At 38.1% G+C, this 14,101-nt stretch overlaps 1 protein-coding gene across 1 annotated transcript in view; it reads right to left on the reverse strand.

Moving 5' to 3' along the window:
* Positions 1 to 13,367, reverse strand: part of CACNA2D1 (calcium voltage-gated channel auxiliary subunit alpha2delta 1) — a 543,509-nt gene extending 530,142 nt beyond the window's left edge. Inside the window, exon 1 of the mRNA XM_064289931.1 lies at positions 13,015 to 13,367. Coding sequence (XP_064146001.1) covers positions 13,015 to 13,109 — 95 coding nt within the window. The 5' untranslated portion in view covers positions 13,110 to 13,367. The remainder of the gene's footprint in view (positions 1 to 13,014) is intronic.
* Between the last annotated feature and the right edge of the window lie 734 nt (positions 13,368 to 14,101).

Consider the following 14,101-nt stretch of genomic DNA (forward strand, 5'->3'; position numbering starts at 1 on the left):
TAAAGACTGGAGAACCAAGTGTTGTTGTGTCCAAAGGGAATATAAAGGTGAAAGGGAGATATAAATAAACAAAAGACAAGAACCACATGATCTTATCTATTGATGCAGAAAAGGCATTTGACAAAGTTCAACACCCATTCATGATAAAAACTCTCAGCAAAATAGGAATAGAAGGAAAATTCCTCAACATAATAAAGGACATTTATACAAAGCCAACAGCCAACATCATCCTAAATGGAGAGAGTCTGAAAACATTTCCCTTGAAATCAGGAACCAGACAAGGATGCCCTTTATCACCACTCTTATTCAGCATTGTGCTGTAGGTCCTAGCCAGAGCAATTAGGCTAGATAAAGAAATAAAGGGCATCCACATTGGTAAGGAAGAAGTAAAAGTATGTCTATTTGCAGATGACATGATCTAATACACTCTAAAGAATCCTCAAGAAAACTACTGAAACTAATAGAAGCATTCAACAGAGTATCAGGATATAAGATAAACATACAAAAATCAGTTGGATTCCTCTACATCAACAAAAAGAACATTGAAGAGGAAATCACCAAATCAATACCATTTACAGTAGCCCCCAAGAAGATAAAATATTTAGGAATAAATCTTACCAGGCATGTAAAAGATCTATACAAAGAAAGCTACAAGACTTTACTGCAAGAAACCAAAAAAAAAAAAAAACCTACATAAGTGGAAAAAATAAATTCCTCATGGATCGGAAAACTTAACATTGTAAAAATATCTATTCTACTAAGAGCCATCTATAGATAAAATGCAATTCCGATCCAAATTCCAATGACGTTTTTTAATGAGATGGAGAAACAAATCACCAACTTCACATGGAAGGGAAAGAGGCCCCAGATAAGTAAAGCATTACTGAAAAAGAACAAAGTGAGAGGCCTCGCTCTACCTGATTTTAGAGCCTATTATACTGCCACAGTAGTCAAAACAGCCTGGTACTGGTACAACAACAGATACGTAGACCAGTGGAACAGAATTGAGAATCTAAACATAAATCCATCCATGTGTCAGCAGCTGATATTTGACAAAGGCCCAAAGTCAGTTAAATGGGGAAAAGATAGTCTCTTTAACAAACGGTGCTGGCATAATTGTATATCCATCTGCAAAAAATTGAAACAAGACCTATACCTCACACCATGCGCAAAAACTAACTCAAAATAGATCAAAGACCTAAATATAAAATCTAAAACAATAAAGGTTATGGAAGAAAAAACAGGGACAACGCTAGGAGCCCTAATGCATGGCATAAACAGTATACAAAACATTACTAACAATGCACAAACACCAGAAGAGAAACTAGATAACTGGGAGCTCCTAAAAATCAAACACCTAAGCTCATCCAAAGACTTCACCAAAAGAGTAAAAAGATTACCTACAGACTGGGGAAAAGCTTTTACCTATGACATTTCCGATCAGCGTCTGGTCTCTGAGATCTAGATGATACTGCAAAAACTCTACAAAAAGACAAATAACCCAATTAAAAAATGGGCAAAAGATACAAACAGGCACTTCACTAAAGAAGACATTCAGGATTGCTAACAGATACATGAGGAAATGCTCATGATAATTAGCAATTAGAGAAATCCAAATCAAAACTACAATGACATTCCATCTCACTACAACAAGGCTGGCATTAATCCAAAAAACACAAAATAAGAAACGTTGGAGAGGTTGTGGAGAAACTGAACACTTATACACTGCTCGTGGGAAAGTAAAATGGTACAAGCACTTTGGAAACTGATTTGGTGCTTCCTTAAAAAACTAGAAATAGAACTACCATATGATCCAGCAATCCTACTCCTTGGAATATTTCCTAGAGAAATAAGAGCCTTTACATGAACAGATATATGCACACCCATGCTCGCTGCAGCACTGTTTACAATAGCAAAAAGATGGAAGCAACCAAGGTGCGCATCAACAGATGAATGGATAAATAAATTATGGTATATTCACACGATGGAATACTATGCATCAATAAAGAACACTGATGCATCTGTGAAACATTTCATAACATGGAGGAATCTGGAAGGCATTATGCTGAGTGAAATTAGTCAGTTGTAAACGAACAAATATTGTATGAGACGACTATTATAACAACTCGAGAAATAGTTTAAACAGAGAAGAAAATATTCTTTGATGGTTACGAGAGTGGGGAGGGAGAGATAGAGAGGTGTAGTCACTAATTAGACAGTAGACAAGGGACTATTCTAGGTGAAGGTGAAATGGAATCTTGTTACTACCAAGTAAAGAAAAAGTCTAGTCTCTGCATCTCAAAATTTGAATATTACTAATACGTACACATTGTATTTCTGAATCATATCATCTGCGCTTGAGAATGTAATTTGTAAGATTCCTCCAAAATCATCTCTGGTAAATTGAAAGAAAATCTATTGTATATTCCAAGCATCTGCTTTAATTCTCAAGGCTGTTTCATATTTCAAAAGTTACTTTGTAAGACATTGCTTATAGTCTTCATCCCTCCTTACTTGCCTGTCAGAACATTCATCCATTAATCACAGACTCTCTTACCTCTTTTTTCATCTCTTCCCATTTTGTCTTCACCCTCTGATATGCTCAAATCTCCCCTCTGGTAACATTTATTTAGTTGTCTGGGCAAAATTCCTCAGTCACAATGAGCCTTTCCCTGAGAATTTCCTCTTCCCCATATCCAGGGTATTAACAACTGGCCATTTGCAATGTAATACTTTCTAATGAGGTTGCACCAAGTGTGGGTAACTGACCCAAGCTCAGGCAGAGTTCCTTTTACAAATCTCATCTCCTGATCACAACTGAATAGGGTTATAGATGGCGATTTGGCCCATGTTCAGACTATCTAGTTATCTTCTTTAGGAGGCTGTGTTTGGGACTGGGATTCTAGTATCAAGTCAGTTCATGGCTTCAATAGAGAAGATGTACTCCCTGGTAGTCATTCAGGACCATGAACTGTGGAAAGCAGATAAAGCCAGTCTGCAGAGAGAGAATGAGGAGGCCACATGAAGCAAAGCAGAGGATGGAGCAAGAGATAGTCTTGATGCAGTCCCGCCCCTCTCTGCAGTTGCTGGCACATCCTTGACCTTGATTCCCATGATCGATCATGCAGCTCCTCTACCATTTAAAAACATTCCCTTTTTGGTTTAAGATAGTCCTACCCTGCTACTTGCAATTCCAAACAGCCTAATGTAACCCCCATTCTTAAGGAAATCAAAAATCCTTTAACCTGTCTTCCTCTAAATTTAACTTTGTCATTATCCTATTGTTGCCAAATTCCTTGAAAAAATAATCTGTAGTTACTGCATTGTATTCTCAGCTACCAACTCCTCAAGCCACTGAAATCATGTTTCTGTCCCCAGCACTCTACTGAAACTACTTGCTTATATAAGCCTTGCACCGCGTAACGTCCATTCAGGCAACATTTAACCACATATACGTCCCATAAGGTTATAAAAGAGCTCAGAAATCCCAATTGGAGAACAGGACATAGCGGACATAACAAAACATAACAGATTCCCACATGCAACATGTGTATCTCATGTCTCTTGTACACAAAGCAATTGTGCTGCCAGGCATATAATGGTACAGTACATATATACCATATAAAATACGTATATAAGTACATGTAATACATATGTCTTCATAGTCATAATAAACATTTATGTTACTGGCTTATGTATGTACTGTAGTTTCTATTGTTATTTTAATGTGAACTTGCCCTACTTAAAAATAAAAACATATCTGTATAACAGCATATGCCTTTGACCTGCAGGTAGCAGCATCCAATCTCATGCATTATGTGTCTCTTGAGTGTTGTAGCATTATCTCTCTGTTTAATTTTCTTCCAAACATATTACCATGAAGTGCATCATGGCTTCCAAACACAGCAAAACCAGAGCTAGTGATATAGCAGCAGCAACAAGCAAAGGAGAGGTATCGATTTGGAAATGAAACAAAAGAATAAGGTGGAAAATCAGTGAATGCTATTGCTTGCAATTTAGGCATGTTCGAACAGCATCCAATCACATAACATTCTATTTCACAGAACATATAGGGTCGCTGAGTAGGAATCCACTTGATGGCAGTGGCTTTGTTTGTTTCTTATCACGGGCGTTAAGTAATGCATGACTGTGTATCATAAGTGGCCTAATGATTTCCTTAAAAGGCTTATCTTGTTTGACCTCTCTGCAAAATTGTTGAGTGTCATCTTTTGAAACTCACACTGCCTGTCATAGCATATGGGGGCCCTGGTGGTTCAGTGCTCCTCCTAAAGGTCAGCAGTTCGAATTCACCAGCCACTCCTTGGAAACCCTGTGAGGCAGTTCTACTCTGTCCTACGGGTCACTACAAGTCAGAATCAACTCAACGGCAAAGGGTTTGATCTTTTTTTTTTTTTTTTTTGTCATAGTATGTGCTCGATAAATACTTGTAAAATAAAAGATTGAACCCTTCTCCCGGTTTCAAAGATACTGCTCTCAATTTGCCTCCAAACCCCTCCACACGTATTTCTAATGGCCTGATAAAGGCCTGGAGCCTTGGTGACTCAGCTGCTAACCAAAAGGTCTGTTGTTCAAATCTACCATCTGTTCCTTGGAAACCCTATGGGGCAGTTCAACTCTGTCCTATGGGGTCGCTAAGAGTCAGCATCAACTCCATGGCAACTGGTGTGGTTGGTTTTTAATAAACATCTACCCAAAGCCCATTGCTGTTGAGTCGATGCTGACTCCTAGCAACCCTATAGGACAGAGTAGAACTGCCCCATAGAGTTTCCAAGGCACACCTGGTGGATTCGAACTGCTCACCTTTTTTGGTTAGCAGCTGCAGTTCTTAACCACTAGGCCACCAGGGTTTCTCAGCAGCAACACAAGGTGAAGGCGAGATTTGTTCTGGTGTGCAGAGCAGCACTACCACAAATGCCCAACGTGCTGTGAGGCTCAGGTCAAGTAGGAAGGTAGTTCTGGTGCAAGAATTTTACAACCTGGACTCAAACTGCAGGTTCACTACCACCCACTTCCTTTCCACCCATGAGCCTGTGCCTAACAGGAAACAGCCTATGTTCCTTTATGCTGCTACGTGCTTTTCCTCTGTTATGCTTTGGCGATCCTACTGGTTCATAGTAAGTATAGCCGTGTGAATGTCTTCCTAGGAAACTCTTGCTCAATTTGTATTCTCAGCATGTAGTTCAGTGCCCATAATACTTGCAATAACAGTTAAATTAACTTATATTTGATGATAAAAATATTTGAAGTAGGAAGTATTAAAATGGACATCATAAATTAAAGCTTTCTTTAAAAATGAGATGTACTATTTATTCAGAAGTCTACATAGTTTTAAGTGTACCACCTGGAAGCATAGCTACCTGAAAGTTACTTTATTTCTTGTTATCTACTGGAATAAATTCACTAACAGAATTTTTTCTGGATTATTAGCACTTACATTTTTATTAAAATGTTATACCCATATTTCTTATCCAATGAACCATTTCTCCAGGGTTTCATAAAAAATAATAATAATAAGTGCTCCTACTTTTTGAGATTTAGACACTTTTATTGTCTTTGTTCTCTACACTGAATTTCCACATCTGAATATTTAGGAATCTAAAATGAATATTATGTTCACTAAACAGTGTTTCCAGTATAACCAAGCTCACACGTAAAATTGGGAAAAAGAAAGAAAATAAGAAAAATACCAGTTGCCTCCTTTAGCATGTTTAATGCAATTTCATGACTCTTTCATCTGAGGGCTCCTTTTCCTGCCCCATTTACACATCATTCCTCATAGCATTTTCACCACAACACATTTTATTACTTTTTAAAACAGGAGATTTTGCCCGTGTACCCAACCACATTTATTTTATAGAGCCATTCCTCTTGTAGCCCTCAAAATAAGATATCATTAATGATTAACCATCTCTTTATGTAGCCTGACAGTATGCATCTTAAAGAATAGTTTTATTAACTCTTTCCCTTCTTTTTCCTAAATATCCCTGCAATACGTGAACAAATCTCAAAAGGAAGAATGGTCTTAACTGTCTGAAAATTTGGGTGGCACTGTTGGTTATATACTACAGACTCATCTGTGTAACAAAAGCCCTCAAAACTTTCCCTACAGAGGAAAGAGTGATAAGAGGTGATAAGAGGAAATCCCCTGAAACACTCAAAGAAGATTCAAGTAAAGAAGGATCTGAAATTGCTGACTTGTCACAGGTAACTTCAGTCATGGGGGAGGACATGCAAACTACAACAGTCCCCATTTGTCTTGATGTTATATGCAGGTACTAATATTTTTCATTAATGGTAGTTGTATGTGTGTGTATGCATATGGTGTGTATGTGTGCATGTGTATGAGAGAAGGAGAGAAACTAAGAATGAATTACGTAAATAAAAGCATACAGGAATTATTTTTCTTTGTTTGCCAGGAGAACACAACAGTAATTTTTAAATTACTCAAGGGAAAAAAAAAAAAATTCAAACAGACAATAAAATTCTCTCCAAGTCTTAATTAAGCATTTAAAATGTCCACTACCATTGTTTCCACTGCCATCATTTCTAGCTTAAGAGGGTCTTCCATTTACGATATAGAATTTAAAATGTATCCTACTTTTTTTAACCCAGTAGAAGCATATGGTCAAAAATCAGTAGAAGTAAGTGTTAAAATAACATTTAGCCAGAAATACTCCATGTTCATATTCAAAGAGAACTTCAAATATTGGTTCATATATAACAGCCCGATGCTGAATTATTGAAATTAACTGTAAAAGTGTGCCTGTTTGGTAGGGCTACAATGTCAATCTTTTTCATAACCATATTCATAACTTCTTGTACAGTTATAAACAAATGGAAAAAAATTTAAGAAGCAACATCCACTTCCCTGCCTCTTTTTTTTAAATTTCTATTTGTAGTTTGTTCCCACATATTGGATTACTACAAATTACGTAAAGGCTATGGGGAAGGGATAGCTCAAAATGCACATTTTACAAATAAAATTTTAAAACATTTGCTCTTTCATTCCTAAAACATTATGTCACACTGCCAGATGTGTTTAATTCTTACAAATTTCAAAGTATCCCATATCCAAATGTCAAAAACAAAATTGTTTCATATGCAAAAATTTCAATAGGTACACAACATTCTAAGCATGACAGTTTTTCTCACACTTGTTTTGTTGAAAAGATGGCAAAACTATCTTTAAAATCATCGCTGTTTTATTACTCATCAATTATGCCAATCATGCATCTCAAAAGGATTTTCATTTTTTCAAGCCGCCTTTGTAGACAGTATTTCATTTGGTCCTCTTGACAAACTGCCCTGAAACTACAGTGTTACAAAATAATTTCAATAAGATATAATCCCTCAACACTGTTGTGGAAGGCAGAGATCTTAAAGCATGCCCGCTTGTTAATAAGCCTACCTTAGAGAGTTTTTCCTACTCTAGCTTTAAGAAGTTCTAATTGCAGGAAGTTTAAAAAATATACATGTGCATATGGGATATGTGTGCACATACGCACATGCATATGTGAATATTTTCACATACTTACGACACTATCAAAAAGAGTACTATGATAATATTGGAGCCCTGCTATGAGTCAGAATCGACTCAACAACAATGGGTTTTTTATTCTTAGTTTTTTTGTTTTGTTTTGGTGGCCTAGTGGTCGAGAGCTCAGCTGCTAACAAAAAGGTCACAGTTCAAATCTACCAGACGCTTCTTGGAAACCCCATGGGGCAGTTCTACTCTTTCCTTTAGGGTCTCTATGAGTCAGAACTGACTTGACGGCACCTAACAGCAACAACAACAATGACAGTATAATCTAGAGCAAAATTATCTAATTGTGCAGTGTTAATATTTTGGAACCTCAGGAAGGTAGTAAAGACATTTTTCACAATGCGCTACTCGTTTTATCTCAATTGACATTTAAATCATTGGTCTTTTTCCTTCAACCTTGCAAACCATATGACACAGCCATTTTCGTGTTTTAATGCACATAAAAGAAAAAATGACTCATGTGTAAACTATCATGGCTGGCCATCACGATGCATTCCCAAGTATAGGACAACTACCAAACGAAAGACTTGGAAACACTGGGGTACTGCTCATAGACAATCCAGGAAAAGAAGGCCTGGTTGACACACTTATTAACACAGTGCTTGATGCCCACTGTAAACCCTAAATAAATGTGGATTGGATATAACAGAATAGAGTTAGTTCCCCATAGTAAGCAGCTTACATGCTTTTTGAAATACTACCCCAGAGAGCTATTTTATTACAAATAATGGGAGGCCATCACTTTAATAATGACAAAATGTTCCTTTTTAGAACGGAACAATCAAACTCTGATTTTTTTATGTAATTGTATTTAAGTATATTTACCTTAGAATTATTTATGCCCATACATGTAAACGCTAAAGGAGATCAACAAATTGGGTCATTTGCCTAAAATATATTCCACTGTATCCATTTAAAACTCTATCTTAAGGTCATAAATAATTTAAAGGCACTTACTAGATAGTAAGATGTGAATTCAGAAAAACCAGTTACTCTTAAAAATTTGCATCTGTATTGAAAAATAGGGAAAAGAACAGAGCTTCGTGCAGCCTTTCTCATAATGATACCGCAGAAAATACATAAAGTAATATCGAGTATGTATGCGCATAATTTTTAAAAATTTTAAAAACTTCCTCACTGCACAGTTGTTCCTTATAAATACATGCTTCTAAAAAGTAAAAACTAAATTTGAATTAAACATATAACTTGCATGTATTGTTTCTCTTACTGCAAAAATGTACAATGTGTAAAACTCTAAAAGGAAGATTACTATGTTCTTTTTTTTTTTTTTTTATTAGCGTTGGAGAAATAACAGAAAGGTGTCTACGCAGCCACATTTCTTAAAAAAAAAAGAGTGGTAGTTTTTTTGTTTGTTTGTTTTGTTGTTGTTGTTGTTGTTATTCTATTTCCAAAATGAACCATCCACTTAAGTTCCTGGTTTTATATTTACTTATTAAATCAAAATACAACTAATGAAAGCTGTAAAAAAAAGTGATAAATGCACATTTTATTTCCTTTTTATAAACTATAATAAATTTAGTTTCTCGTAGATACGAGAAGGTAAGATTACCAAAATGTTTTTATATTATATCCATTTCAGTCTGCCTAATAATCATTTGAATGCAAATTCAAACAGCCACATATATACTTACATATGAATATTAATGAATTTAACATTATGTTACTACTTATTAGGAAAATACACCCACTGTTGCATGTTCTAAACATACACTTGAAGGATAATAAACGTTGGCACGTGATAAAGCTGACGGGAACTGAAGATATGAGAAAGGGATTTATTAACATTAATTGTTTTTAGGTTTTATTTTATTTTTAATATTTTATCTCATCATTTATCAGAAGGCACATTTCCTTGAGTGCTTGTTATATAAATAGGAATTGCTAACCACACTTAAGAATAATTATATCACTTCTAACACATAGAGAAGATATCCATTTCAATGTCATGACATGCAGATACTTCTTTTCTAAACCCTTTAAATACAAATTTGTCTAATGATGGGGGGAAAAGATTTATATCATAAGAATTTGAAGCTCCCAAAATACTTTTCTTTTATGAGATTTTATCCTTGTTATTTTCTGTTGATAATTAGATTCTTAGTTAAATATTTATACCAATATATGTTTTATATTAAAATTCCTATCTACCAATTGACTTTCAGCCAATTCTTTTTGGCTGATTGGTATTTTGATATGACAATGATTGGCAATTGATATGACAATGAGATAAAGATATACATGATTTATAGTTACAACACCATGCTTTAAAAATCTGGCTTTTTAAATACATGCTAAATGTAAAGAGGACAGATTTAAATTAACATTACAATTTTTGCTGTTGCTGTTAGCTGCCATCATACTGGTTACCATATATGCTACCCTGAATTTTAAAATAGAAGTGTTTTAAAATATGTGCCAAGAAATTATTTCTACACAGGAAAGCTCCTCTTTTTGAAACTATATTTTAAAATACCAGCATAATATGTGTGTACCATAAAATGCAAATGATGTATCTTCCAGTTACATATAAACCTACACATATTAGGTGGTTGCTACCATATGGTATATTTACGTTTTACACCTTTTTGAGGCAAACATTTCCAAAAGAAATGCCTAATCCAGTGAAATAATAGTATCAAAATTCCCTTTGAGGAAAAAAAAAAAGCTTTATAGGGTTAACTGTTAGAACAATTTAACTACTATTTTAATCCAGAATGTTTAACTACTATTTAATACAGACTATGCTACATTTTTTTATGCTACATTAGATCCATATTAAGCCAGAGAACAGAAATTGAAGTATTTAAAATAACACACTACCTATATTTTATTATAATAAAATTTAAGCCCTTCATATTATTGTAAATATCCTCTTTAAAAAAAAAAAAACACAACTCTGAATTACTAATTCTAAATCAGGCCTCACTCAAATTAGTGCATAATTAATTTTAGAGTGTATTGATGGCACGTTCTTCCTCTTGTGATGATAAAAACTTCTTATATTACTTTTTCTCTGAAAAATAGAATTGTCAGAAAACAAAAGAATTTACTAATAATTTCCAGAGAAATGCATATATACGCACCTAAATCATCTGCCTTTAGTGAATGCTATAATCTTTACATTCAGGTTTTATAAACTTACAAATTTTCCCAAAGATTTAAGATTTATATGATATACGCTACAGGAATTGTTTTCTTGAAAGAAAAGCAAATGGCACCACATCTTGATGAAAGTAACGCTCAACTTTTTTTTATTTCGAGAAGTTTCTTCAGAAATCTAACCAGAAGTACAAATGTCAACTAACATTTCTCCCCTCCTCAGAGAACAGTATTACTAACTTTGCAAATAAATACTTGAAGATGGAGAAGCCTTCCAAAAATATTGTTAATGTTACCTACAGGAGATTGAGCTAGCTCTACCAAATCTTTCATTAAGTTCTTTTTCATAAAAAAAAAAAAACTAACGTTTTAGATACTTTAAAAATGTCATACATGGTTCTATTGTTAAAAATGAAACTCAAATTCTTTCAAAGAAAAAATGTGGTGTCTTAATTCCTATTTTAGCTCACTAACTCTTATTTCTTGTCCCTAGTGAATTTCTGACCATTAAAATGGAATTATTTTCATTTTAAGAAAACATTTATTGCATTTATTATAGTAAGAATTTTTACAGTAATATTTTACTATACTCTGTTCAGTTATGGAAGGTTGTATCTGGTTCTGTTTTGAAAGGTCATGGTTATTTCCAATGGTGGAATAATCTATGTCCCCCAAATGATAGAAATATTGATGAATTGTCAATTGAAAACAATACTTTAAAAATGTGTAAACACATTTAGAACGTGCCTCCTTTTTAAACAACTACTTCTTTATGTGACCAAAATACAAATGAATCACTTGAATTCTCACTTAATAGGCCAAGCTACAAAAAGACTAAAAATTAAATAAATAAATGTGTGATTTTTTTTCATAAGACTGAATAATTTTGAAGCATCTTCAGGGTAATTTTTACCTTTGTTTCCAAATACCCACTTGGACCATTGTGCCCATTAAATGATCTACAAATGGCATTTACCCTTTTGCTTCATAACAAAAAAGGATCTGCCATCATTTTTATGGAAGATTATCTAAAGGGGATACATTACTATAAATCAACGACAAAAAAATCAGACACTCCCCTTCTCCGGGTGAGAATGTGCGTCCTCCAGATTTTTGCACTGACACGTAATGTAATAAATATTTAAGCTTTAAATAATAGCTGCGGGTTTCGAATGGTAAAGGTTCCCTGTTAGTATCCACCAAAAACTCCAGTATTCAGCACTCAGGCAACAAAAGACAGCAAATAATTCCCAGCAGAATAAATACCGGGAAGGCTACCTTGGGCTTTGTTTTTGTTATGTAAAATGCATTAAAGTGACTCATCCACTTAGGACGTTACAAGCTTTAAAGTAGCTTCAAGAACCAAAATAAATGCTTTTCCAGAATGCTTGATAAGCTATTCAGGGCATTTAAAAATATGTATATATTTATATGATTTTGACTTTTTTTTTCCAGTTTAAGAGAGAATTATTATTTTCTACTCCCTTCCTGCCGTTTGACTACAGCTACCTTTAAAGCCCTGTTTCCAGGATAGCAACGGGTTGTTTTTTTTTTTTAATTTAAAAGTTATTTTAGATAGGTTAAAAATAAGAGAAAGCAGCAGGACATCCTGGAAAGGCTCAGTCCCTCCCTCAGAGAATAGGTTCTATTCATTTTAAGAACAGAAACCGCGTGTCTGTCGACATTTAGATGTTTGGAATAAAAGGTGAGGAGGGTAGGTCGCCCGGCCCCAGTACCTTCCAGCCTCCAGAGTGGACAGCATGCTGGATGGAGCTGCGGGGAGCGAAGCACGTTTGGGATCAGAAAGGCAGTCAAGCGCACCTAGCAATGTGGGATCTAAACGAGTTTCAACACCATAGCAATTAGAAAGCATCCTAGAGGCCAAGTGCGGGAAAAGTCCAGGCTACCCTGGCAAGCCTGAAATTACCTATTTGTAAAATGCCTCTCCAAAACACAACTTTTTATTCGACTCGGTTTGATGGGAGGGTGTATCTGGCTGGAAACTTTCCCCCCCCAGTTCAGCAAAACTCTTAAGTCTCAACCCTTTCAGAGATGGGCTGAAGCGCCGGGAGTCCTCGCGGACGTTTCCCGGGACTGCCAGGACCCTCCAAAGCGCCCGAGACGCCGGCTCAGTGCGCATTCCGGCGGCGAGCAGCGCGCACCTCGCGCTCGGCCTCCCCAGATTCCAGCCCGCCTCCCCGGCCGCTCGCTCCCCACCCCCACAGGCAGAGCAGCCCCGCAACTCTGGGAAGGGTCCCCCCAGCCCCAGCTCCCGCGGCGCCCCTCGCCCTCCCCGGCCCGGCCCGGCCCGGCCCGGCCCGCCGACTTACGTGACGGCCGAAGGGAACGGCTCCTCTGACGAGGGGCCGATCAGGAAAGATTGGAAAAGTGTCAGAGTCAAGGCCAGCAGGCAGCCAGCAGCCATCTTCGCGATCGAAGATCAATGCCCCCTCCCTCCCCGACCCGGGGAAGGAACGGTACTGGAAACCGCGGGAGGCGGAAGGGAAGCACACTCTCCCCTCGGCAGCGGGCGTCTGGAAGGCTGGCGCGCCCGGGCCTGGGGCGCGGACTCGCGCGGGGAGCGGTGAGGGGAAACCAGGCGCCGGGGAAGGGGCGGCGGCGGGCGAACCCCTTAGCGCGCGTCGGTAGCTCGGTACCGCGATTGCCTTGCCTCCGCCGCCATCAAGGGCGACTTTGGAAACAGACCTCCGCGAGCCCGCGGGGCGCTCGGGCACTCTCGCTCTGGCTCTCTCCCTCTCGGTTTCCTCCCTGATTTATTCCCCTGATTGCCGTGGAACAGGAGGAGGCGGGGGCGGGGGCGGAGGAGGGGTGACGGCGCTGGGGTGGGGGGGTGGATGCAGGAATGAGGGAATGGCAGGCAGAGAGACTTGTGGAAGGGAGAGGCTCCGTCTGGCTTCTCCGGGCAAGTCAGAGGGAGGTGGTTGGGGGTGGGCAGCGGGAGGGCTGGGCGTCAGAGCAGTCGGGCGGAGATGGGCCGGGAGAAGTCCTCCATACAAGGCAGAAAGGAACTCCCAAAGTCGGCGTCTGCTCCCGCCGCCCGGCGTGCAGAAGGGGAACGGACCCAACCCCTCCGGGCTCTCGGGGGACAGCCAGCCGCCCAGCGGGCATCCAGAAGCTCCAGCCGAGTACTTGGCTCGCGATCCCCGGGGGCTATTTTTGCACATACAGGGAGGGTTCCCCCAGCCCTTCTCCCAGGCGCAGAATCTACTGCCTGCCTAGAAATCGTGTGGAAGTGATTTGACAACAAATGTAGGAGGGGTTTGCGTTGTATTTTGAAGCACCATTATTAACTCCCTACCAGGTGGCACTCTTTGCCCGCGAGTGCCAAAGGTTAGAGCCTCTGGCGTGGCTGGATAGCTAGAGTGCCATCCGCCCCACGCCCAGGTACAGTTCACC

Source organism: Loxodonta africana, chromosome 8 (assembly GCF_030014295.1).
Source record: "Loxodonta africana isolate mLoxAfr1 chromosome 8, mLoxAfr1.hap2, whole genome shotgun sequence".
NCBI classification, from domain to species: Eukaryota; Metazoa; Chordata; class Mammalia; order Proboscidea; family Elephantidae; genus Loxodonta; species Loxodonta africana.